We start from the raw sequence: 27,070 nt of genomic DNA, 5'->3' as shown, positions 1-27,070 counted from the left end.
CGTCCCCAGGCCAGACCCGCTCTGCGGCTCTCCTCCCCACGTCAAAGCCCGGCCCATCTTGCCAGGACAGGGGGTGGCAATGTTGGTGACACAGCCCACTCTCTGGCCCCCAGAGACCCTCTCCCTCACCCCCTCCCAGGGTCCTCCAGCCCTCCCCTCTGGGCTCCAGCTCTTGCCCTATCCAGAGCCAGCAGGGGCTCTGGGCACCAAGTCTTTGGACACCAGGCCCAGAAGCAGGAGGCCCCGGGTCCGTGCCCAGAGGGCGGGGGCCCCACCCAGGGACGTGTTTACAGCCTGGAGACAGAGACTCCGAGGCTATTTTGGAACCTAATGTGCACCTTGGATCTGTCTACTGTTTATGCCAAGTGACTGAGCGGCCCCCAGGTAGGCGCAGGGCACAGTGGCTCAGCAGGGGGGCCACGTCACTCACCCAGCAGCCTGGGGCAACGGCCTCAGATTCCCAGGCTCCCTTGTCACCTGCAGGCTGGACAAATGGGGGCTTGGTGGCCAAGGACAGCCTGCCAGGCAAGCGCCAGTTTAAAACAAGGCTCCGTGTTGGAGCCAGGGCCCAGCGCAGGGCGGTACAGTGGAGGACAACCCTGGGCACTCGATGAGGGTGACGTGTGGCCCCAGTGAGGTGACAAAAGTGCAAAGAAGCTGGGCGGGGCGCCTGCCTGTGATCCCAGAGACTCAGGAGGCTGAGGCAGGAGGATGGCAAGCTCAAGGTCGCCTGGGCCATTTGGGGCGTGTAGCTCAGAGGTGGAGGCCGAGTTTGAGTGCCCAGCGCTGCAAAAAGAGCACAGCGAAGAGCGGGCAGAGAACCAGGACCAGCATCAGAGGTCCAGTCCCTCGGGAACGAAGTCTGGGGCGCAGAGGGGCCGAGGGACGTTCCCAAGGTCACACAGCCAGGCAGGGGCTCAGACCTGGTGACGGGAGGACAGCGTTCCTGGCCGTCCCTGGGGGAGGACAGCAAGAGGGCCGCCAGTTACCCGTGGGTTTGTGCACATGCGGGTGGGTCGGGGTGGGGACAGCCCCTGTGTGACTGTCGTGACTGTCATGACTGGCCGGGAAGGGGCTGGCTCTAGGCACAGCGGGGACAGCCACTAGCCTGCAGTGGCTCATGCCAAGAGGGGGATCAGTGACTGACCGGCTCACCCCGACTCCACTCCACACGAGCCAGAGGGGGCCGAGGGGGGCTGGCCCCCACCCAACACCCACAGAGCTCCCCGCCACCTATCCCAGGACCCAGGGGTCCCCTCTCAGCAGAGAGAGGAGGGGTCCCCTCAGACAGGAGGGCGAAACAGAAGCTCCCGGCACCCTGTCGCGGGGAAGCCTTGACCCCGGGATTTGGAAGCCTCTCATTTCCTCGAGCCCCTTCTGCTGAGGGGGAACTGAGGCTCACGGGGCTGAGGTGACTCGCGCAGGACCACGTGATGGCGACAGGTAACATGGTGAATGGCGAGCACGTCGGGCACCGTCCACTCGGCTCGGAGCGGAGCGGCATTAGTGTACAGGCCTGGGGACGTGGAGGGACCTGCCCGAAGTCACAGAGCCCTGGATCTGCCCGGCTCTGGGTCCCTTTCTCTTGCCACGTGAGGAGGCAGAGCTGGACGGGAGCTGGGCTGCCTGACCCCAAAGCCTGCCCTGGCTTCTCTGTGGCAGTGGCCTCACACCGAAGGGAGAAGGTGGAGGAGGGTGTGGCTCAGCCCCAGGGATCAGACAGGACCCCATGCTGCAGCGCCCCCAAACCTCAAGAGGGGAGCGCTGAAGGCCTCGGCCCGGCTGCCAGGCCCCTGCGGATCCTGTGTGGCTCCCATGGCCTGGTCCAGCCCCACCCTGGGCAGAGTGCAGGGCCTGGAGAAAGACACAGGGCCGACCAGCGGGAGTCCCCCAGGGCTGCCCGGATGCCGCTGGGAGCCCGCCCAGGGCCAGTCAGAGGGCCACCAACTCCAGCTGTGCCAAGGGACTGGCAAGAGCACAGCTCCTCTTCTCCACCCCAGCCCTCCTGGGGACTCTCCTCCTGAGCCTCGTCCTCCTGACACACGGTCCCTGGTCGCACTCGGGAGACAGGCCGGGGCAGAGAGCCAGGGAGGAGCCAACCTGGGGAAGAAGTGAGGCACAGCCTGCCCCCACCTCCAGAGGCACCAGACGGACCTGGAGGGAGCCCACCTCGGCCGCCCCCCAGCTGATGGTCCCATGAAGTGACTTCCCTCTCTGAGCCTCGGTTTTCTCATCTGTAAAATGGGGGTCACCACGGTACCCCCCTGGGTTGTGAGGAGCGACAGGACCACAGACACCCAGCACCTCGGATTAGCGTGTTCCTCCTAGAGCAGCCCCGTGCCCAGCTGTGCGAGGGTGTCACAGCCCCCGCCAGGCTGGGTTGTGCCTCTCCTCCCCACGGGTGCTGCCTCGTGTCCCCAGTCACCACTGCCCGGCACACAGCGGACCCTGCACTGTCTCTACTGACGGGTGAGCTGGAGCCACAGGGTAAGCAGCGTCCCCCATGAGACCCACTCTACCGGCACTGGCTTGCTGTGTGATGCTGAGCCTGTCTCTGCACCTCTCTGGGCCTGTCTGCACGAGCTGACTCTCCTCTCCTGGGGAGACCCTGTGTGCCAGCTACTCCAGGGCAGTTGGGCGAGTGGCCAGAGGACAGCCTGCCCAGGCCCGGCCTAGCGGGGACAGACAGCAGGGTCTATGCATACTCTGACGGGTCTCCTCCTGGTGACTTTGCCTTGGGACAGATGGGATGCAGTGTGGTGTCTGCCAGGCCAGATGGCCGGGCTGGCCCGAGGGGCCAGGACACCAGCTGGGCGTCCAGCCCTGGCAGGCAGGACTATTTAACCCCTTCCTGCCCTGGCCGCGGAAATGGTGTCCCCCTTGCGCACACGAGGACCTCCCTGGGGCCAAAAGGGAGTCTGGGAGGCCGTGTGACAACAGGGAGCCACGGGACAGTGAGGCAGGGAGGAGGTGCCACAGCACCTGAGCGCGGCCCAGGACGCTTCACCCCGTCTGGGCCACGACCACCCACCGTCTTCACCAACCTGGAAGGTCCCCTGCCCCAACAGCAAAGATGCCACGGCCCCAGAGGGGCCCCCCACTCGGCCACGCTGACGGGACAGACCAAGGCAGGGAGTCAACTTCTCTGGGCCTCAGTTTCCCCATCCGGAGAGGCGGGACCTGGGCCACTTCCGGTGCAGAGGGCCCCGACTCCAGCAGGAAGAGGCACGTGGGCTGGGGACGTGGCTCACCCTGGGTTCAAACCCCAGCGCCACACATGAAAAGGAGGACCGGGCCTCTCCAGGAACCTGCGGGATCCCAAAGGGACCAGCCTCCCTGCCCAGAGCGCCCCTGAGACGCAGGCCTGAGAGGGAGGGTGAAGGAGGTGGAGAGACAAGCACACACTTCCAGGGCTGCGGGGGGCATGGTGTGACGTCCAGCCAGTTCCCTGCTCAGAGGAGAACCAAGCAAGGGGAAATGCAGCATTCAGGATCATGGCTAGAGACCAGGAAGCACTTCCCAATGGAAAAGGCTGAAAAAGGATGAGGGACGGCATGTCTTGGACAGTCTCTGAATGCTCTTCTTGGAAGGAAAATTTTTAAGCAGGATTTGCAATGGTCCCCACCTCAAGGTGAGAGAGATTCAGAGACCCTCTGAGGCCTGCAAGGAACATGCGCACTCGGGGTTCAGTCGGCCTCCTGTTGCGGATGTGCAAGGCGACGTGTCAGGGCAGGGCACAGCCAAGCGAGGCTGCAGCGGGCATCTCGGATGTGTCTCAGAGCAGAGGTTGTGGAGGATTCCAGAAAATCTGAAGAACGCATCAAAATAGCTGTGGCGGGGGGTGGGCGCTGGGTAAGAGGGCTACCAGCCAGGGGCCAGAGCGGTCAGCACGGCAGAGAAATGAGCGAGGGCTGGACTCTGCACACCTGATGAGCCCTCGCTGGGCAACCCTGAGCAAGTCGCTACCCCTCTCTGAAATAAGGGAAAGAGGGAGACTGAAGCTCTAGCACTCTTCCGCCCTGTTTGACAGTCAATTGGAAAGCTCCCCAGGAACTGGCAAGCACCCAGTTCATTTAGGACCATCACAAAGTCTGAACATAGGGTCTGGGCACAGGGACCCCCAAAACGATGGACAGATGGATGAATATCAAGTGGGAAAACACTGAAGACGAGCAGAAGGTCCTAGGTGTCCTCTGAGATGGCTCCTTATGCCTGCCCACGTGGCCCCCCCGGAATCACTTTCCAGTGACCACTGACTCTCCAGCATCCGGTCCCCCCTCTACCCTGTGCACATGTGTCATACACATCGGGCAGACCGTAGGCCCCACACACATGCTCATAATCAGGGAGTCCACTCTGAATCCTGAGGACAGAGAGGACAGCTCTGGCTCCCCCAAGCCACGAGGTTGTCTGCTGTGGCCTCACTGCATCTGGGCTCTCCAAGACACCCTCCCAGAGCTGGATGTGAAATGACACCCTGTGCTGGGCCCCGGGCTGATCCTTGAAGTCAGAGCACTGCTGCAGGCTCCGCACGCTCTGGCTGCAGCAGGTACCTAGTCCCCCTGCCTGGGAGACTCCGCTCCCCGCCTGTACAAGGAGTGCTCAGGAGCGCGTCTGCACCGCTCTGAGCACCTCGTGGGAAAGGAGCGCATGGGGTGTGGCTGGACCGTGAGATCTGCCTCCTCCCTGGGCAGCTGAGGCCAAGCCGGGCCTCCCAGGCTCCTGGCGCTCCCGCCTCAATCCCTCTACCTGGTTTCCCACCTGGGGGTGACGTGCCTGCACTTCAACTTGGCAGAAGCTACAAGGAGGCCTTTGTCTCAGAGCCGAAACCCTAAACCTCTGCCCTGACGTCAACCCAGGGAGTACAATGGCGAGCCAGCCTTCAATGTCACCCTCTGCCAAGGTCTGGGAGTGAGCGCTCACCACAATCCCTGAAGAGGCGTTGGTCTATGGGATCCAGGAGGAAGGGGCAGCTGGCTGCAGGGGAGCCCTGCCTCCCAGCCCCTAGATCTCCCCCAAGAAGCGAGCCGGGGACGTGAGCCCATCTCTCAGCCTGGCAGAGTGAGCCTGGGAAGTCCTCCCGTGAGCTGTCTGCCAGATGCGGGTTCCGACCCAGCCGGCCCCTGCCCATGAGCTTCACACCAACCATGTGGCCTCCCGGGGCTGCTTCTGACCCACAGAGGAGGCTGTGGCATCCCAGGGAGGCGGGGACAGGCACCTGTCCATGACCACCTGGAAGCCACAGGCTCCAGGTGACTCCCCGTGCCGGACACAGCCTTGACCACGGGGTCCTGCCCTCCCGGTCACTCTGCGCCAACAGTCTGCTGGGAAGGAGGAGGACGTGACCTCCCGTGTGCTGGCCAGGCTGGGGAGAGGAAGGCCCGGACACAAAAGGCCAGGGTGCAGCTGGAAGGACAGGAAGTAGCAGTTCTCAGTGCCATGGCCCGGGGGCTGGGGCAGCCCGGGGGGCAGCTGGGTGCCCGCACCATGCTTGGCACCCAGCACACGCCACCTCCCAGCCCTGTGACAACCTAAGAGCTAAGGCCAACAGTCCCACCTGACAGCCGGGAGAACTGAAGCCAGGCAAGGACATGGCTCAGGCGGTCCCAGCCCTCGGCGGGCACCAAGGAAGAGGGAGCGCAGCCCAAGGCTCAGGAAGGACCGGCCAACCACCTGGGGGTCCCTGGCGCGCAGCCCAAGGCTCAGGAAGGACAGGCCGACCACCTGGGGGTCCCTGGCACAGGACACCAGGGAGATGCCAGCTCTGTCCGCAGCTGCCCACCCAGCTCCCAGGGCCCAGGGCGGGGGTGGGCCTTCAAGGCAGGGGTGAAGCCCACTGTCACGTAAAACAGCGACTGTCCGGGTCTGGAGGGGGGGCCTGGAGGCCTGGCGTGGGCCACCCAGCTCCGGCATTCCAGGCAAGACTCCAACCCCCAACCCAGGGCTCACCCGGAGGTAGGGGGCCGGGACAGCCACTGGGGTGGCTTGCAGCAGCCCCCTGGCCTCCCCAGCAGGTTTTCCACAAGAGGAAACCGAGGCAGAGAAATGATTAACCAGCACCTGGGTGGCAGGTGGGACAGCGGTTCAGTCACCACCCCAGGAGCCCAAAGCCAGGCTGGGCTGGTGCCTGGTGTTACAAGGACACAAACCCCACCTCCCATCCGAGGGGACCTCGGCCCCACAGCCCCAGGACCCGGGTCTGCTGGAGGGGCAGGGTGCTCCGTGGGCCTCCCCCCTCCCACGCCCCGGGCTGTGACTTTGGTGGGCGGCTCCTCACCCCCAGTGCTCCGGCTGCTGGGAGACGGAGGCGGCAGCCCCAGGGTGGGAGGCCTGGTCCACCCCCCTGCTGTGTGACCCCAGGAAGCTTCTCTCCCATGGGCCTCTCTGTTCTCATCTGCACAGTGGTCATGGGGGGGGGGGGCAGACAGAAACACGGCAAGACAAACAGCCGGGTCGGTCAGAAGGACGGGAGGTACATCTGCTCCTGGGGGATGGCGGGAATGGTCGTGCCTGGAGGCAGCGGAATGGATGAAATGACCTTAGGGAGTACTCAGGCCCTCTGGGCTGAAAGACCCAGGCACCTGGGAAGCCAAGGGAGTAGGTGAGCAGACCACCCCCACCAGCCCCCACCTGCGTGTGACCGAGGCCTTGGCCCCCATGGCTGGCACTGACCTCTCGGACTTCTGGCCTCACCTTGATGCTGAGGGCCCAGCCCACAGTGCAAGAGGTAGCCAGAGGCGAGGTCCCAACCTTGAGGGTTCTGAGTCCCCAGAGTAGAGACCGAGGCTCCTGACTCATGCTCACACGCACACGTACACAGACGTACACACAGACGTGACGTGAGCATGTGCACACACACCCAGGGTGCTCGGAGCCCCAGCAGCAAGAGCCACACAGCAGCCTGGCGTCTGGCTGGGGGACAGGATGGCCCAGCTCAACCGGGGTGAGAGCCAGCCACTAGGGCAGAAACCAGAACAGCACGAGGAAGAAGGGGAAGAGGGGCAGGAGGGGGCCGGGGTGGCCAGAGCAGGGAGGCCAAGAAGACGGAGGGCGAAGAGTGGAAGAGGACAGTCCACACCAGCTGGGCACAGGCAGCGGTGCCCGCCCGCCCCACAGCCTCCCCTCCAGGCCTCTGCGCAGGCCGCCCTCCACCTGCACCTTCCTCCTCCTCTTCTCTGACCACAGCCCTGGGCACAGCTCTCCAGCAGGCCTCCCTGACTGGCCCTGATCAGGCCCAGGGGCTTTCTGGACTCCTGGGGCTGGGGCACCCGGGGCCTCACCAGGGTCCCACGGAGCTCTGGGACCTTCTGGTGCTGACTGCCACTTGCTTCTCCTGGAGCTTCCCCTGCCCGTCCCCAGGAGGCCTTCCTCCCCTGACCAGAGGGGGCTGGGCAAAGAGAGGCCCCAAAGGGTCCTGGGAAGAAGTACTGACCTGGCCCTGAGAGGAGTCTGTCTGCCGGGGAATCTCACCAGGTCCACTAAGACCAGCACCTCTTCCCTTCCCCTGAGACGGTCAACAGGAGGCAGGGAGCCAAGAACTGTCTTAAAATAATCCGAGTAATAAAAATGGCCAATTAAGAGGGTGGAAGGCACCATCCCCACTGCAGGGGCCTCTCTCCATCCGGCAGCAGACAGTGGGGCGGGGGCTGTGTGAGCCCACACATCCCGCAGTCAAGGCACACGAGCAGAGATCGCTGAGCAAGCATCTTGGTCACAGCTGGGAGACAGCCCCTCCCCGCATGGCCACGTGCAGGGGCTTCTGCCAGGCCAAAGCCCAACAGCCTGGTGAGAGCAGACTGCGCACCCCCATTTCACAGACGTGAAAACAGAGGCTAGAGGGGGTGTGCGACAAGTGTGCAGCACCTCGAAAATGGGCGAGATGGTCTCCCACTCGCAGGGCTGGCTCAGTGTGAGGTTCCAGGGACTCAATATGTGTCAACTGCTCTGAATAGAGCCTGGCCAAGAGGCAACGCCAGAAATACTTGTTTAACCAATTAAAACTAACAAATGTTCCTGACAGGCCTGTAAGGAGGCTGAGGCAGGAGGATCGCAGTTCAGAGCCAGCCTCAGCAACAGCGAGGCACTAAGGCACTCAGTGAGACCCTGTCTCTAAATAAAATGCAGAATAGGGCTGGGATGGGGCTCAGTGGTTGAGGGGACCCTGGTTCAATCCCCGGTACCCAAAAAAGAAAAAAAAAGTGTTTATCAGGCTCCTGGGATACACAGGCACTACTTGAGCAGGTGCCTGACCCGTGATGCTGCCACACGGTAGATGACACATTTCCCTTGGCCCCCAGACTCTGAGCTCCGGAGAGCAGGGGCTGTGTCCATTTCCCCTGGTGCCCAGCACGGGGCCTGGTGCAGTGAGTGACCAGCCACTGTCTTCTCAGACACCACACCCAAAAGTCTCGTCTTCCCCCATAAGAGGCATGAAATGACAGTAACAGGTTCCCTGTGGCCTGGTAAAGTTCATGGCGCTGATCAAAAGCAAAAGTTAGGCGTCCCCAGCCCACGGCCAGCCTCCATCCTGCCCCCGATGCCCAGTGCTTCCTCCTGGCTGTCATCAGTGAAGGACCTCAAGTCACTGCTTGTGGGGAGCCATTCTGACACGTGATTGGGTGACTCCCGTTAAGGGCCTGAGGCACTCTGGCTGTGTCGGAGTTATCCCGACCCTTTCCTGATGAGAGAGCCCATCCGTGTGGGGGTGTGCGTAACCACTGACCCTGGAGACCCAATCACTGACCCTGACCTTGGAGTACAGCCCCCCCTCAACCTTCATTGGATGGAATTCTCCCCTGAATCTCTTGTTTCCCCCAAATAAAAGGCTGATCCCCGGCGTGTTCGCTCTCTCTCTCTCCTGCTAGCCCAGAGTAATCCTCGCTGCCCTGCTGAGCGGCTGGAGGCAGGGAAACAGGGAGACCGAGCCGTCTCGGACCTAGCATTAAAATAAGGTACTGTCTGTGTGTTTTATTTTGATCTCTTCTAACTAACTGAATGCCAGAACCTCATTAATGAAACCACTGCGCAGGACGCGTGGTAGAATTGGCGCCCAACGTGGGGCATTCTGAATTAGTTAGATTGAGTGGGAGCGCGCGCTAAAAAGATAAGGAAATAGAAATAAAGAAATAAAGAGGAAATAAGGAAGATAAAGAAATAAGAGAAAGGAAGAAGTGACATTTGGGTCACAAAAGTAATAAAGAGAATAAAGAAAATAAGAAATAAGAGAAAGGAAGAAATGACATTTGAGTCACAAAAGTACCAGGAACTATTGAAGGAAAGAGACATTAATTTACTTAAAATGGGAAATTCTACTTCTTCGGATAAGGAAATGTATCTAACTATTTTAGACAGTATAATTAATCAGAAAGGAAAACAGATAAAGAAAACTCAGTTATTGCAATTCTTAAAGATTGTAGGTGAATATTGTCCTTGGTTTTGTGACCAAGAGTCTCCAAATTTACTTACTTGGGAGAAATTAGGAAGAAAGTTACAGAGAGTTTGTCTTTCTACTGAAATACCTGGAGGCATAGAGAATATACAGAAAACTTGGACGGCCCTAGAAATTTGTCTCTTTGAATACATGGACCAGAGTCCGTGGCCACCAGAAGAGCTTCTGAGAGGTATTCAAAGAGCCATTAGGTCTATTCAAATGGAAAATCAGCCTGAGGCTAAGTTAATTTCCTTTCCTTTGAGCCGTTTTAAAACAAAAGCGCTAGGAGCTAAAACAAAGGTTAGAAATGTGCAAACTAGCCCGCAGACAGATTATACAGAACAGCATAATAAAGAAGAAGCATCTCTAATCTTGGAGAGCCCTCCAGAAGTGGTAACCAATCTTCCTGGAGAGGAAAATACAAAGGAAACTCCTAGCGGGGCTCAGGTTTCTTCTCAGCCACGTGAGTTAGAAACCCAAATTCCAAATGGCGATAGTACAGAGTCTGATAGCAACTCGCAGTCTGAGGAAGAAGAATTAAACATAGAAACTCAGGACTTAGAGAGAAATTTTAATAGATTGCATTTAGCACCACCTACCCAAGCCCTAAAAATTCAGCCAATACCTGCTAGAAGAACCAAATTTAACAGGTGTGCTGAATTAAAGATGACTTTTCTTACCCCAGTTCAGCAAGGTATTAAGAAGGCTCAAGAAATGGGGGAGGATACTACTGGTTTTCACCTCTTTCCAGTTTTTGAGCAAACTGATGAGCAAAATCAGAGAGTTAGAATTCATGCTGTAATTCCATTTAAAACTATCAAGGAATTAAAAAATGCATGTGAAACGTACGGCCCAAATTCGCCTTTTGTTCAGAGTCTGATAAAAAATATCTGCTCACAACCCCTTCCTCCTAGTGACTGGGTTTTTTTAGCCAGATCTTGTTTGAGCGGGGGAAATTACTTACTTTGGAAAACTTACTGGACTGATTTTTGTAATGAACAGGCAGAAAGAAACAGAAGACAGGGCATAGAAACGCCAGTAGCGATGTTTTTAGGGACTGAAGATTTTGCTGATTTAGAAAGACAGTTAAATTATGATTTTGTAGTGTACAATCAAATAACTGATTGTGCAAAACGTGCCTGGAGGCAAATTGTCCCCAAGGACCAGTCCAATTTAGTTCTTACCAAAATCAAACAAGGTGCCAATGAGACTTATTCAGATTTCGTAGCCCGACTATATCAGGCTGCAAACAGGTCCATCGGAGACCCAAAAGCTAGCGAATTTATTGTTAGACAATTGGCTTTTGAGAACGCAAACAAAATTTGCCAAGATGTTCTCCGCCCCCATCGTAAGAAAGGAACAATTTCTGAGTATATTCGCTTGTGTTCTGACTTAGATTCCACTCAGTTACAAACGGTAGCCTTAGCAACAATATTAAAGGAAACTTTGGGGCCACAAAATTCAGTTCAGAAGTCCCACAGCAAGTGTTACGTTTGCGGAAAACCCAGTCATTTCGCCTACGAATGTCGCCAACGCAAATTTAGGTTTAGGGCTCCATCTACTGGCGATAATAGATATTGCAGGACTCGGCGCCACATGGTTGATTCGGGTGACACGGATGAGCCCGCCTTCTCGCCACAAGTATTTCCTCCTAGCGAGGGGACAAAAAACTTCCGTTCGGCCCCTCCCCGGGCCCAGAAACAATATGGGGAGACATCACACAGTGTGACGTCACTAGCGGCGCCGACCAGGACAGTCCGCGATTTTTACCGGAGCAGAGACATGGATCACAGACAGTTTTCTTAGGACCTTCAGAGACAGTTGAATTAGATCCTGAAACGGGACCAACACAAATCCCTACTGGGATTTTCGGGCCGCTTCCTGAAAATACTGTAGGTTTAATTTTGGGGCATAATAATTTAAAGGGAGCTATTGAAGTAATACCTGGTGTGATAGATTCAGAATTTAGAGGGCAATTATATGTTACTGTAAGATCCAATTATGCCCTAAGACTCACCCCAAAGGATATTTTTGCTCAATTAATATTATTGCCTTGTGTCTCAGAAAGGCACCTGCCGGCAGATTCAGTTTCTAAACCGCCGGACAGAGTATATTGGTCCCAGTTAGTGCGACAAGAACGCCCTTTATTAAAACTTAGAATTAATAATAAAAATTTCCTAGGAATAATTGACACAGGGGCTGATAGTTCAATATTGTCCAGCCGATTTTGGCCCAGGACATGGCCTCTACATACAGCCTCAGCTAATCTAGAAGGAATAGGAAAAATTTCACAGCCTGCTCAAAGTGCCAACTATCTCCGTTGGGAAGATTCTGATGGAAACAGTGGAATATTTAAGCCTTATGTGTTAGAGTCTTTACCAGCTAATCTATGGGGAAGAGATATACTAGCCAAAATGGGACTGCTACTAGTCACCCCAAATTCTATAAGGTCAGTTGAAGAAATTAATCAAAGGTATTTTCCTGGAGATGATAGGGAAAACTTTCAGGAAGAATATCTGTTTACAAGCCAGTCTCCACGACAAGGATTAGTAAATACTTCAGGACAAAATTTTTATTAGGGGCACTGAGTACTTCCCCGATCCTTAAAACAGCTGAAAAAATTACGTGGCTCACAGAAGAGCCTATTTGGATTTCTCAGTGGCCCATCTCAGGGGAAAAGCTTAAAATAATTCATAGATTAGTTGAGGAACAACTTCAAGCTGGTCATATTGAACCAACACTTAGCCCTTGGAATACACCTATTTTTGTTATTAAGAAAAAGTCAGGAAATTGGAGATTATTACAGGATTTAAGGGCAATAAACCAGGCAATTCGGCCTATGGGATCATTACAGCCAGGACTTCCCTCCCCCACAGCCATTCCTTTAGATTACAGCTTGATGGTAATAGATTTAAAAGACTGTTTTTTCTCTATAAGGTTACATCCTGAAGATTGTGAAAAATTTGCTTTCACTGTCCCAGCAGTTAATTTTAAGGAACCTGTTAAAAGATACTGCTGGAAAGTCCTTCCTCAGGGAATGCATAATAGCCCTACCCTGTGTCAAAAATATGTTGATCAGGCAATAGATCCCATTAGAAATAGCTTCCCTGATGCATACATTATTCATTTTATGGATGATATATTATTGGCCCATGCTAATTCAGAAGTACTTTCAGAAATTTTTACTCAGTTAGAGACCTCACTTACAACATTGGGTTTAAGTATAGCTCCTCAAAAAATTCAAAAGGTATCTCCTTTTCAATATCTAGGTCAGATAATTCAAGGGAGTACAATCCGTCCTCAAAATCTTCAGATAAGAGTTAAGGAGTTACGTACCCTTAATGATTTTCAAAAACTATTAGGAGATATTAACTGGCTAAGACCATCCTTAAAGTTAACTACTTCTGAGTTAAGTCCTTTATTTCAGATATTACAAGGAAATCCTTCTCCAACCTCTCCACGTCAACTAACTTTGGAGGCCAAAGCAGCCTTAAGGAAAGTGGAAATTGCAATTAAAAATGCACAGCTTACTAGAATAGATCCTAAAGAAATAATATATTTATTAATATTTCCAACTGAACATACCCCAACAGGAGCCATATGGCAAAAATTAGGAGTTATTGAATGGATTTACTTATCTCATTCCCCTCAAAAGACATTAACACTTTTTCATGATTCTACAGCTCAATTAGTGATTAAGGGTAGAACTAGGATTTTACAATTAATTGGATCTGAGCCTGATATCATAATTATTCCATTTTCTGTTCAACAGACTAATTGGCTTTTTCAAACTTCTAGTTCATGGCAGATAGCTTTTGCAGATTTCCCTGGCCAGATAGATAGCCATTATCCTCGTGATAAGATTGTACAATTTGCATCATTAACATCACTTATTTTTCCAAAGATTGTACTTTCCCATCCAATAGAGGGAGCTTTATCGGTGTTCACAGATGGTTCCAGCTCTGGTAAGGCAGGTTTCTTCAGCCGTGTTCACACAGAGGTAATACAAACTTCTTATACTTCAGCTCAAAGGGCAGAACTTCAAGCCCTGATTTTGGCCTTAGATTATTTTTCAAATGAGCCTATTAATATCTATTCTGACAGCTTATATGCAGTCAGAGTTACCAAAAATATTGAAACCTCAGTTATTGGGTTTACTTCATCACAGGAGTTATTTGAATTATTTCATAATTTACAAAAGACAGTGCTAATGAGGAAGTACCCATATTTTATTGGACATATCCGAGCACATTCTAGCCTCCCTGGACCCTTGGTTGCAGGTAATGATAATATTGATAAATTAGTAGCTTTTTGTCAACAGATGTCTTCATATGACTGTGCCCTAGCTTCCCATTCCTTGCATCATCAAAATGCTTCTAGCTTACGTAAAAAATTTAGTATTACCAGAGAACAGGCTCGTCAGATTGTAAGCCAATGCCCTAAGTGTGTTATTTACACTCCATCTCTACCATCAGGGGTAAATCCCCATGGTTTAAAACCAAATCAAATATGGCAAATGGATGTAACTCATATTCCTCAATTTGGTAAGCAATGTTATGTGCATGTCATAGTGGACACTTATTCTAGATTTATTTTTGCCACAGCACGTACTAAGGAAAATACTCAACATGTAATTTCTCATTGCTTAGCAGCTTTTTCCGTTTTAGGGTGTCCTATGCAGATTAAAACAGATAATGCTCCAGCTTATGTAAGCTCTGCTTTTCAACAATTTTGCCAAGAGTTTCAAATTAATCATAAAACAGGAATTCCTTATAACCCCCAAGGTCAAGCCATTATAGAACGAGCTCATTTATCTATTAAACTTCAATTACAAAAATTAAAAAGGGGGAATAAGATAATGACTCCCCAAAATAGCCTTAATCATGCCTTATTTGTTTTAAATTTTTTAAACTGTGACACAGAAGGTCACACTGCTGCTGAGAGGCAAATGTCTCCCTCGGTGACAGGCCCTTTAGGCAGAGTTCTATGGAAAGATTTACAGACTGGTCAGTGGAAGGGCCCAGATCCGGTAATATCATGGGGCCGAGGGCATGCTTGTGTTTTTCCAGAAGGTGCTTTCCGTCCCATCTGGGTGCCTGAACGTGCCATCAGACATGGAGGAAATAGAACCCAGACTCAAGCGACTGAGGATAGACACGGAGGAGCCACAACCCAGAAGGAGGAGATACCGGAAAAAGATGAAGAAAGACCAGATTGAACCAGCTGAGAAGCTGATTTCATGGAAAGATGTGAAGAAATTGACAACCCAGGCTTCCCAAATACTTCGACGCCTAGGAAAGAACAGGACACCAGTCTTGATGGTAGCGACAGTAATTGCCCTACTGGGCTGTCAGGTAAAAGGGAATCAAATAGACACTTATTGGACATATTTCCCAGATCCACCCCTGGTACACCCAGCTGTGTGGACTGGAGAATCTATTCCAGTATTTACTAATGACTCATTCATGATGGGAGGATTTACAGATACTCATATTACTCCCAGTCATGTGACTAGATTTAATTATTCTGGCTACAGTGCCCAATTACCTTTATGTTGGTCACATGATAAACATGCTGGCTGTCTGAAAGTATCATTTGAAGAAAAGACAGCGATTGGTAAACCTAGACTGACAAATAATTCTATTTATGGAGACTTAAAACCTAATACTAGATCAATAATTAAGATGGGACTTTCCCATAACAAGCCAGTCATTTCTGCAAAACCTCCACCGGTACCCCACTGTCCAAATAGTTCTATAATTGAAATTGGCACCTTTCCTAAATGGATGGATTGTGTAAATACCTTTCCTGTACGACATAAGGTGTCTAAAGCTAGTGGGTATATTTTAGACTGGTCTCCAAAAATTGATAAGAGACAATTACGAAGAAATTCTGCTATGACACCTACAGGATTTGTTAGTAATATTTTGACTTATAGTGAAGGAGGCATTCAAAGAGATATTTGGCGTTTAATTGCTGCCTCAGAATATTTACATTTTACAGATAAACCTTTACCAAAATTTGTTGGCAAGAACTGTAAAGAGGGATCTTGCTATGGCCTAAGAGCCTGTGTCCAATCTCCTTATGTTTTAATTATTGGAAATGTAAAAGTTAGATGGATAGATGATAGGTATTTTGTTACTTGTAATAAGTGCAACCTAACCAATTGTATTTCTAGGTATAATGGAGGAAAAGGAGTGCTGATACTTCATCAGCCCTCTTTTGTTTTATTACCTGCTAATATTTCAGAGCCATGGTATGCTGATGCTGGTTTACAAGTCTTGCAGCAAATTCATGCCCAGCTAACAAGACCTAAACGTGCTATTGGAGTCATAATTGTTGGTGTCTTAGCACTGGTCTCATTTATTGCCTCAACCGTCTCTGCATCTCTGACATTGTCTCAGAATATTCAGCATGCAAAATTTCTTAATAATTTAGCTCAAAATACTTCCAAGGCTCTGCGTAATCAAGTAAATATTGATGAAAGGATTGAGACTAAATTAAACGCCTTAGAGGCGACTGTTATTAACATTGGTAATGAACTTTCAGCCTTAAAATTTAAGGAAAGGCTTAAATGCCATGCTAATTATAAGTATGTATGTGTTACAGCTGCCAAGTACAATGCTTCTCTCTGGGATTGGGAGAAGGTTAAAAACCATTTATTAGGCATTTGGCAAAATAGTAATAATAGCTTGGATATTCTGGAACTTCATCACCATATCCAAGACATTCAAAATAATAGAGCTGATTTTTCAGATCCTTCTTCTTTGGCTAACCAAATATTGAAGGAGTTAAATGGATTCAACCCTGGAAATATTCTTAAACACTCCGCTTGGTACATTATTGGATTATTCTCTTTGCTGTTAATTCTCTTTTGTATTGTAACTATAGGATGGCGAGTCCTCCAATCAAGAATCCGGGGACTCCAGAGAGTGAACCGCCGCCTCATTGTTAAGAATAAAAAGGGGGAATATGTGGGGAGCCATTCTGACACGTGATTGGGTGACTCCCGTTAAGGGCCTGAGGCACTCTGGCTGTGTCGGAGTTATCCCGACCCTTTCCTGATGAGAGAGCCCATCCGTGTGGGGGTGTGCGTAACCACTGACCCTGGAGACCCAATCACTGACCCTGACCTTGGAGTACAGCCCCCCCTCAACCTTCATTGGATGGAATTCTCCCCTGAATCTCTTGTTTCCCCCAAATAAAAGGCTGATCCCCGGCGTGTTCGCTCTCTCTCTCTCCTGCTAGCCCAGAGTAATCCTCGCTGCCCTGCTGAGCGGCTGGAGGCAGGGAAACAGGGAGACCGAGCCGTCTCGGACCTAGCATTAAAATAAGGTACTGTCTGTGTGTTTTATTTTGATCTCTTCTAACTAACTGAATGCCAGAACCTCATTAATGAAACCACTGCGCAGGACGCGTGGTAGAACTGCTCTGGGGACACCTTGGGGCTGGGCAGGACAACAGGAGCACACCCCAGAGCCCAGCCTCACAGCCGGCCTGGCTCTGCTGTGGACGTGGGTGAACTACTTCCCCTGAGCCTGGTTTCCTCTGCCTTCGCCAGGGGCGTACCTGAGACCCGACGGGAAGCCACACACAGGTGTGTGTGTGTTCCCTATGCATCCCCCACCAGCCACACTGCCCAGCTGTGCCTTGCTCCCTGGCTGACCAGAGCTTCCCTCACCCGGTGCTCCCCCCACCCCGGCCACCCCCATTAGGATCCCCTCCAGAGAGCAGGGGTGGGGGATCCGCCACCTGCCACGACCGCGATTCACTTGCTTCTCAAGAAAGAATTACTGTAAAGTGACAGCAGAAAGTCTTCCTAGCGCAGCCACCGCCTCCTGTTCTGCCACCCACGTGGCAATATTGTGACAGGTGCTGGAGAGACCCTGCTTCCCGGCCTGCCTCCTGCCTGCTTTAGGCTCCACCTTCACTAGCCTTCAGGAGGCATGGGACACACATCCAGGAAGGGCACTCAGCTTGGGGTCTGCAGGTCCAGGCAGGACTCCCTGTGAGACGCAGGACGGACGTCTTCACCTCTCTGAGCCTCTCCTTTGTCAGACGAGCGAGATGGCTTCCTTCCTCTGGAGATTCTCTGCTGATTACTATTATCATTTACAGAAGCTTGAGAGCCTCACACTAGTAGGTGCTCAATAAACGGCAGCTGCTGAGTCAAACTGGTTTATTTTTAAATCCTTTCCCAAGATGTTTTCGTATCACACGACTGCAACTGATTTTTACACCAGCCCAGGAAGCAGAACTCATAAGAAACCTCACCCCGTTTTATAGAGGGATAAACTTGGGTGTGAAAAATTAAATGGTGCGTGATCCAGCAAAGTCACAGAGAGGACACAGTCTTCATAGGGCAACACAAGCCCACCCCTCACTGCGCCATTCCCAGGAGGGCGGCAAAGCTCCAGCCACACCTCAGGCAAGTGTGGACGGGATCTGGACTCCACAGGATCCCAGCAGCCCCGGGCCACCACCCAGGGGCTCAGCCAGGCTGCAACCCCCGAAAGAGCCAGCAGCCCCTGCCAGGTTGATCACTGGGTGAAGCTAGCTTCTCGCTTTCCTTTTTTTTTTTTTTTAATTTACATTTATGGGTGCTGAGGATGGAACCCAGTGCCTCGTGCGTGCTAGGTGAGCGCTCTACTGCTGAGCCACAACCCAGCGCCAACTACCTTCCCTTGTGCTGGGGACTAGAGTGAGAACCACATCCTGCCAGGAAGCCAGGAGCCCTGTGCCCAGCGTGGGCGGGAGGGAGCTTACTGCTGGGCAGGGAGTCCCAGAGCTTCGCCAGCCCCATCTGGCCGGGGACCCCCAGCACCCACAGGCTGGCAAGGCCCAGAGGCTGCACAACCCTCAAAGGCTGCAGGCAGAGGACTTCCAGCAGGTGCCCCCTCAAGGACCGGCACAGCTCCCTCTCTGCCCTGTGAGATCTTCCCAAGTACCTCTCTTTGGAACTTGACCAAGGACACACAAAACACTCTGCAGCTCTGTGGGCCTTCTGACTCCTCCCACGACCTCAGACCACAGGACCTGGCATCCCCATTTCACAGATGAGGAAACTGAGACTCAGAGGCAAAGTGCCCAGCCCACACTCACTCAGCCTTTCCCTCCTGGGCTGGGCCCAAGCATGGGGCACGAGGCATTGGGCTTCTTTTGAATTCACGGAGCTGATGCGCTGGGACTAAATCCTGGGTCTGCTGATCCTTCCCTCCTCGCACAGCTGGATCCCTGTGTCATCTCTATGTCCCCAGTCCCCCGGTGCCTACTGCCTGCTGCAGCCAGACTCTCCTTCACACGTAAATATTTACTCAGCGTGGACTCTGGCCGGCCCGGAGGGGGCTCTGCAAAGAAGAAAGCCCAGGAGCCGGCTCCATGGCGCCCGGGCCATGGGTGGGCAATCCCGGGTGCTAGGATTCAGGCTGCAGCGCCGGAAGAGGTGGGCGCTTGGGGACCCCCCCCAAAGAGAAGAAGTCACGCTCCTCAGCCTGAGCACAGGACGGTGGCTTCCTGGCCCGCCCCAGCCTCCCACCATCTGTGACAGCCGGGTGTTCTCTCCCGCTGGAGTCCAATCCCAAGCCTGCGAGTGCAGAGTGCGGGCCCTCCGTGTCACCAGCAGCGCCACGATCAATGCTCCTGGAAGTCGATGTGGCTGCTCGCAGCAAGGGCATGCTCAGACCGGCCTACCCTTCTGTGTCCTTCAAACCCGACCCGTGGGGGATTCGGGCCTGGACCGAAAGAGAGCCGGGGGAGGGTGCGTGTGCACGTGTGTGCACGTGAGCGTGTTGCACCGGAGAGCTGCAACTGTGCACACGGAGAGCTGCGACTGTGCACACGTGCTGGGGGCAGGGCCGCGCATCCGGTGGCCAGGCAGAGCCCCGCCCGCATTCCTCCCAGCAGGAATCTCGGTGTCAGCTGTCTCCAGCTTCCTCCTCTGCTTTTTTGGGACCAGGGTCCCACCCCTCCTCTAGCTGGAGGCTCTGAGAATCCTTCCCAAATTTGTCCCCAGAGAGAATACCAGCCCGGCCCAGAGACTCCGGCATATGGTTCTCCGGCGAACCGAGGGCCTCGAGGGGGTTCGCTGTGTTTTCAAAAGGCGGTTGGGAGAAAGGGCTGGGAGCAGAGATTTCCGGAGGCACAAATCACTGCTCAGAGTAGGCCCAAGGCCCTCCAGAGAGCAGGACAAAGCGGCAGCCCTTCTCAGCCCTTCTCCGTCCGCCCCCAGCACCACCTCTGGCGCCTTCCGTGGACAGAGCGCAGCCACTGTCCCGAGATGGATTTGTTGGGCAGTCCAGGGCTGTGCCCAGAAATCCTCATAAATTAAGGGAAGAGACTTTGCCAGGGGAAGAGGGGTGGGCTGAGAGGAGGACACACAAGGAGCTTCCAAGGCCCTGGGCCCTCACGCAGGAGCTCATTAACTCCTTCCCAAGCCCTGGGGGAGCAACACCAGAATCCCTCCATACCGAGGAGGCAGCACTGGCTCAGGCAGCTCAGAGAGGCCAAGCAACTGGCCCATAGTCACACAGAAGGTGGCACAGCAGGGACTCCAACTGTTTTGTACCACCCCAAGCCGCCCCTGAAGGCAAATTGGAAATAATGAATTCATGGCAGGTGGGCACTGTGGCACAGGCCGGTACTCCCAGCAGCTGGGCAGGAGGCTGAGGCAGGAGGATTATGAGTTCAAAGCCAGCCCCAGCAGAAGTCAGGCACTAAGCTACTCAGCGAGACCCTGTCTCTAAATAAAAAACACAAAACAGGGCTGGGGGTGTGGCTCAGTGGTCAAGGCCCCTGAGATCAATCCCCAGTACCAAAAAAGAAAGAAAGAAAGAATTCGTAGTGATGGAGCTTCAGAGAGAATACACAGTGTCCAAGGAAGTGGCAGAGAAGGGAGCTTATGAGCAGTCTTTGGGTCCCGGGCATTCAGGGGCCAGCACCCACCTGCTGGAGGGCCTCCCCTGGGCGTGACGGGAAAAGGCAGGGGACACTCCAGCTGCCCCATTCACCATCCAATTTGGAGACCTCCATTCTGGCTGACAGCCCAGCCCCTTCCGGCTCAAGGTCAGAAATAGCTATGACAAAAGTTCCTCCCACCCCAGAAAGGGGATTTAAAAAAAAAAAAAATGCTTAAAACAGACACATGAGAAAGTGCAGAGACCTTTTCTAAGTCCCGGCTGCAGACAGCTAGTATCAGGGCAGGGAACCCGGCTCGCTTGGCTCTGGGGGTCCTGCTGGGCCCTCAGGCTGGGCCCTGGTTTCCCCACCTCTAAAGTGAAAGCCCCAACTAGCCCAGCCCAGCCCAGCCCAGACAGGAACTTCCTCAGACTGTCCAGTCGCTGGGGAGTCAGACAGACACAGGGTCCTTTCCCGCTGCACAGCCTCCCACTGTCCCCAGAATCGCCCATGCACCCGATGACCACAGTGGCCCCTCTTGACTCTCAAGTGACCCTACAATTCACCCCAGGTCCCAAGGGAAAACCAATCTTGCAGGGACACACGGCTTCACACACACCTGCTCGGAAGGGAACTAGGCCCCCACTCCCCCTCACACTGGGCCTGAAGTCAGGAGGGCTGCAGGAGCAGAAGACCCTGTGAAAGTCCCCGTGCCCCACAGGCAGCCAGGCCAGCACAGCCCTGGGCCACCGCCCCAGCACCACGCTCTCAGAGGGAACTTTTTCTCAACAAACTCAAAGAGTTCCTGCTTCCAGAGCCAAACTGTTTAAACTGCTCAGCATGAGCACTGCCTATGCCCCAAGCCCGGACCCTAGCCATGCAGAGGCAAGAGGGACAGGGACGCCCAGAACAAAGAAGGACCACAGAAAGCACATGTCAGAAAGATCAGGCAGAAAGATCACCATAACCTATATTTTGTGTCACAGACCTGAACCACAGAGTGGGCTGAAGGGATTACCCAAAGGAACCCCTTCCCGTAAAGGTGGATGACCTGAGGCCCAGAGAGGGCAGCTGTTGCCCCAGGGTCACACAGCACACAGTGGTAGAACTGGACCTGGAATCCAGGTCTCCTTGATGTCAACTGAGAAAACTCTCCTGTTTAAAATTTGGATAAGTTCAGCAGGAATCTCCCAGGGGAAAGCCCCCAGCTTGCAAACTCAGAACAGGATATTTTGGTGACACTGGTCGGGGACACAGGAGTGTGTTTGTTTTGGTTTCCAATCAACGCTTGACAACCTTGCGCTCTCTACAGTCTCAGTGACCGCATTTCCCACGTGGTAAATGGTTGGTTAGGCCGAGGGGAAATCAAAGAAGTGGTGAGCAGGGCCAGGGCGGGGCAGCCCGGCCAGAAGCTCTGCCTGGGCAGATGTTCCCTAAACATGGTGGAGCACGGCTGATGGTCCTGAGAGGGTAGCAGGCGGCGACTCTTTAAATTTACACTACAGTGGAAGTGGTAGGGGCAGGCGAACGCATGAGCCGTGTGGTTTACACGCTGCTCAGCAAGGAAAAGACACGTGAGCCTCAGAAACCAGACATGAAAGACGACATAGAGCCCCAAGCCACTACCGTGAGATGTCCAGGAAAGGCACATGGACACACAGAGAGCAGGTCCCGACTATGCAGCGGGCAGGGATGGCGACCGTCTACCCACAGCCACAAAGCATGTCCGGGGGATGGAGGACTCTAAATCTGGCCTGTGCAGATGGCTGACAGTTCTGGACCTTTTCTTAAAGTCATTGATATACTTCACATGGGTGACTTTCTTCCATGATATGCAAATTAGACCTCAATAAAGCCCTTAAGCTACTCCGCTTAAGTAACCCTACAGGGGTCGCACATGAATAGGGCCACAAATCATGGAGGTGGGACCTGAAAAGCCCCCAGCTTGAAGAACACTGAGTTGCACACACCAGGAAGCCAGTGCGGGCCCTTGAGGCTGTGGGTTCCTCCAGGTGACCACAGGCACATGGGACATGTCCTTTCCTAGACAGGCTCCCTCCATTGGTCACCACTGAGGAGTCCACGCTAGACTTCCTGGGAGGAGCAGAGGCCTTAGTGGCCAATCCTGGTCTCATCTCCCATCTCATCTCTCATCTCCTCTCGTGGGAAGGGGAACAGAGGTAGGCCAGGAGCTTCGACTCAGACTTTCATATTGTCAAGGGTGGGAAAACCCTTTGAAATCGTGTAGTCCACTGTTTTTTTTACTTTTTTTTTTTAAGTTGATCACATATCTACCCTCCTCCCCCCAAAGAAAATTCTTATGAGAAACCCCAATATATCAACAAATAAAAACAGAATGTCAGCTCAAGTACCTAACAGTCACCTATTCTCAACTGATTAATCTATTTTGATGCATTAACATCGAGGACGGGGACTAGGGATGACAGTTCCACATCCAGTTGGATTCCATCTCCAGTTTGGGCTACAGAGCATGAAAGAAATCCTGAGGCACACAGGTAAGGGGCTGGGGTAGGGAATCGTTCTCCGCAGTTTGCATGGGAATCTCGAAACACCCTCAGACAAACAGACAAGGGGAAAGAGGGACCTTGAGGTCAACTGTGAACAAGTTACACATTAGTGGAATCCAGGAAGTCAACACCAAGAACTTAAAAAAGAGGACATTTTTTGTGACTGTATTAACACTGTAACAAAGCTGGTAAGGACATTTTTTGTGACATTTTTTGTAACACTTTGTTAAAACAATTTGTATGAAGTATTCAAGGAACCCCTCCCTAGAGCATCGCTGAAGAAATCCAGGACTGCAAGGAGCAGAGTTCCAGCCCAAGCACCTGGCTCATAGGGAGGGAAACTGCGCCCCAGGCAGGGGGGTTGCTCACTTTGGAAAAATCCAACATGAGCCCTGAATCGACTTCAGAAAAGATGGTTCTTCCCAATGCACAAAATCATGGAGGTGGGGAAGGTATGCACGCACCCCAGAAAGGCAGAGAGAAGGACACCTGCACCCCACCTGCCCCAGGAGCGCTGGCTCATTCCAGGACAGCGCCAAAGGCTGACATCACATCCCACACCCTGGGTGCAACTTGAACAGATCGTTGCTCAATGCCAACCCATCTCCCTCCAAGACTGGGCACAGTCTTCCCATCTCCCAGTACCCAGGTCCGCAGAGCACACACACCATTAGACAAATACAAGGCAAGTCTGTGGGATGACGATGACGACATGGTCAACAGCAGCAGACAGGAGGGCCCGGCCCATCCCTCCCTGAGTTTCACCATGGAAAGCATCTTGCCCTGACCCGCCCAGACAGGGCTGATCACCAGGGCCAGAGGGGTGGCCTCCTTATAAAAGCATCAGGCCATTCTCAAGTCCTCCAGAGAGAAAGGAACCCCAGAAGGAAGCTCACCACCCTGCACTGCCAGCTCCAGACAGTTCTGCTCCTGTTGGCTGGACAAAGTGTCTGTTATCATTAACGAATCCACCTGATTACTTTTCTTTTGGAGGTACTGGAGGTACTGGGGATTAACCCAGGGCCTCCCACATGCTAGGCAAGCACTCTACCACTGGGCTACACCCCCAGCTCTTTATTTTGAGAGTTGCACTAAGTTGCCCAGACCTGCCTTGAACTTGCAATCCTCCTGCCTCAGCGGCATGAGTAGGTGGGATTATAGGAGTGCACCACCTCACCCAGCCCCTCAATTACCCTGTACCTTGAAAAAAACCAGCAGCGTCCTACTCTGCCCTCCAGCACTGTGGTGTATTTCACTATTCCCATTTCTCTGATGAGCACACGGGCTTGCGAGTGGTTTAACCATCTCTCTGGCAGGTGATGGAGCCGGCATTAGAATCCTTACCAGTAGCTAGCCTGCTCAGTGGGAGATGAAGGAAGGAGACTTTGTCCAGCTCCTTCAGCAGACATTAAGGAAAGAACGAAAAGTCCTTCTGGATTCCGAGCCATGTCTCCAAGTGCAGAGCTGTCCATGTCTGAGACAGCAGCCTAGGGCCAGAGGCCCCTCCCCCATCCAGGCCTGAGATGCAGCAGATAGACCCCACTCATCAGAAAGCTAAGCAGACCTTACTGTCAATCAAGACACAGGCGGGAAGCAATGTCAGTTTTCCAGCCAGAGAATCAGGGCTGGGCAGGAACACACTAGCCAGTCCTGCAAGCAGTGTGTCCCTCACCTCTAGCCAGAGTCTGTGGTCTGGGTCCATCTAATATCCAGTCTTCAGATCCAAGGTTATCTCCTGGCGGGTACCTTTAGGGCTGAGTTCACTGGGGCTCAATAAACTATGAGACTTGGGAAGCGTGGAGAAGAGAAGGCATTTTTAAAAGCTCATGGCCAGTGTGATGTACTTATGGTTCTCCAGCCCAGGAGCTGGACCTTATGGAACCGGAACAAGAATGCAGGGTAGGGAGAGATCTGTCGGTTTTCACACACATTATGTCATTAAATTCAAGAAACAAAGGCAGTGGGTTAGTTAAGAGATTTTTCTTTTCACCCATTCAGGGAGGGAGCCTACCTCCCACATCCTTGGGGAAATACCTAGGTTGGGAGACAGACTAGCCAGGCGCAAAGTCACTGAATCAAATCCTGACTTCACCGGGTATTAGCCCAGTCTCCTGGGTCAAGTCACTTGGCATCTCTGCACCTCAGCTTCCTCATCTGCAAAATGGGGGTTACGCGACCTCACAATCTGCACGGCCGAGAGGACAAAAATGAGATCACATACAACACCGCGGACTATTACGTCCCATAGAAAACAATGTGCGTGGACCAGTGACGGCGCCGAGGTATCCCCAACCGTAGTCAGCGCCACCCCCATTCTCGATCTAGATAACAGTCCTCCCAGCGCTTGTATAGCGCTCAGGAAACACAGCTTAGAGCCCACCTGCCAGGACCAGCTGCCCGCCCTGCCCTCCTGCGCACACATTCCTCAGCTGCCTGGACCTGGACGCCCCCTCCCAGGGAGAGGCGGGGGAGGGGCGGCCCCACTCACCTCCGCTTGTACTCGTCGCGCTCGCGCTTCACCTTGGCCAGCACATTGTAGAGCGCGCGGATCTCTGGCGTGATGGTGTCAATCTGCACGCCCACGCCGTCGGGGTGCACCCAGGACACGCCGGGGCCCTGCACCGTCTCCACGCCGCCGCCGCCCGTGCGCCGCACCTGCGTGTAGCTCCAAATGGTCCCGGGCAGGCGGCCGTAGTGCTGCGGGTGCGAGCCGCCGCCGGGGGGCAGGCAGCCCAGGGCCACGGCATTGGCGTTGGCGTTGGCGCCGGGCGCCGGGCCGCTGCCGTGTCCGCCGCCCGGCACTGGTGGCCGCAGCAGCTCAGGCCCGGTCTGCACCGCCTGCTCGCGGGAGAAGGTCTTGTAGCGCAGCCGCCGATCCCGCTCGCTCTGCTGCTGCTCCAGCTGCTTCTCCAGCAGCCGGTTGCGCCGCTCCAGCTCGTGCACCTTGGCCAGGAAGCAGCGGAAGCGCACGTTGAGCCCCTTGAGGAGGTGGATGTTGGAGCCCAGGTCGTCTCGCAGCGCTGCCGTCACCGGCGACGGCCCTGGTCCGGCCCCACCGCCACCGCCGCCGCCGCCGGGGCAGCCGCCGCCGCCGCCCGGCGGGCAGCCGAAGGCCAAGGCCATCTCCCCGAAGAGCAGCGAGTTCACCATGCGCCGGCTGCGTGGCTCAGGGCCCCGGACCCGCGGCTCCAGGTGAGGCTCCAGCTCCGGGCAGGGCTCCCGGCGCGGCCGGGCCAGGGCAGACGCGGGCTCCAGCGCGGCCGGCCGGGCGGTTCCAGATGCGCGCCAGATGCGGCCTCCGCGGCGACGGCCGGCTAGACTGCCCCCGGATGTGGGCGCCGAGACGAAGGACGGGACGCGGCCGCTCCTCGGGCCGCGGTGCAGGCCGCGGTGACTGCACGAGACCACTAAGGGTCGCGGGTCCCACCGCCCCGGCTGTCAGAGACGCTGTGAAGGGGCCGCGGCTGGCGCACGCAAAGGACTCTCGGCCGGCACTACCCGCTCTGCGGCGGCCCCTCCCACTGCAGACGCTGTCCCCGCCCCCGGTCTGGCCACGCCCACCCCTCCTCCTCTGCGGCGTTCCCTTAGCAGAAGCTCCTCCCCCGAGGCCCGCAGGGCCGGGCCACGCCCACAGGCCTGAGGCTCCTCCCACTCCCCCGGCTCCGCCGCTTTCTTGGCGCAGTGGACCCGCTGCCGCAGCTCTGGCTCCTCCCAGCTCCCCCGGCTGGACCACGCCCTCCCCGGCGTCCAGTCCTGCTAACCCGCACAGCTCGGGTTCTCTGCCGGTGAACGCCGGCCGCAGACCGGCACCAGGGACCTGGTTAGCTGGAACCGCCGCAAAGCCAGTCCGGCCTCTTAAAGGGGCCGGCAGCCTCGGCCGCGCTCGCTTCCCCCTTTAGGGACTCCTCCTCCCCCATCTCCCCCGTCTCGTCCGCTGGGGAGGCCCCATTTCTCTGACCTCTCCCATCCCAAATTTCCCTACCCAAAATTCCACGGAGGTAGGTGACCACGGCCTGGAAGGGCTGAGGGACCACAGCATGCGAAGGTACATCGGCACCCACCCCCACTCCGACTTGGGACAGCCTAGATCGCCCTTCCCGGCTTCAGCGCTTCCGCCCGCACGTCCCCCATTCGGCAGATCCCGGCTCCTAGGCTCCTGGGCTGCTGGCTGCGGGCCTCTTAGTCCCGAGATCTGCCGGGACACTGCGAGCCTGCTCGC

General features: G+C 54.4%; 1 protein-coding gene across 2 annotated transcripts in view; it reads right to left on the bottom strand.

Moving 5' to 3' along the window:
• The window catches only part of IFFO2 (intermediate filament family orphan 2), a 51,587-nt gene extending 25,105 nt beyond the window's left edge, over window positions 1–26,482 (bottom strand). The window contains exon 1 of one of the 2 annotated variants that reach the window (XM_081308690.1): window positions 25,340–26,482. In XM_081308690.1, coding sequence (XP_081164816.1) covers window positions 25,340–26,001 — 662 coding nt within the window. In that variant the 5' untranslated portion in view covers window positions 26,002–26,482. The remainder of the gene's footprint in view (window positions 1–25,339) is intronic. The other variant, XM_081308689.1, reaches the window with a different exon arrangement.
• Window positions 26,483–27,070: the final 588 nt, after the last annotated feature.

Source organism: Spermophilus citellus, assembly GCF_964194105.1.
Source record: "Spermophilus citellus genome assembly, chromosome: 9".
Taxonomy (NCBI): domain Eukaryota; kingdom Metazoa; phylum Chordata; class Mammalia; order Rodentia; family Sciuridae; genus Spermophilus; species Spermophilus citellus.
The sequence above is the reverse complement of the archived record's forward strand: the minus strand, read 5'-3'. Positions and strand labels throughout refer to the sequence as shown.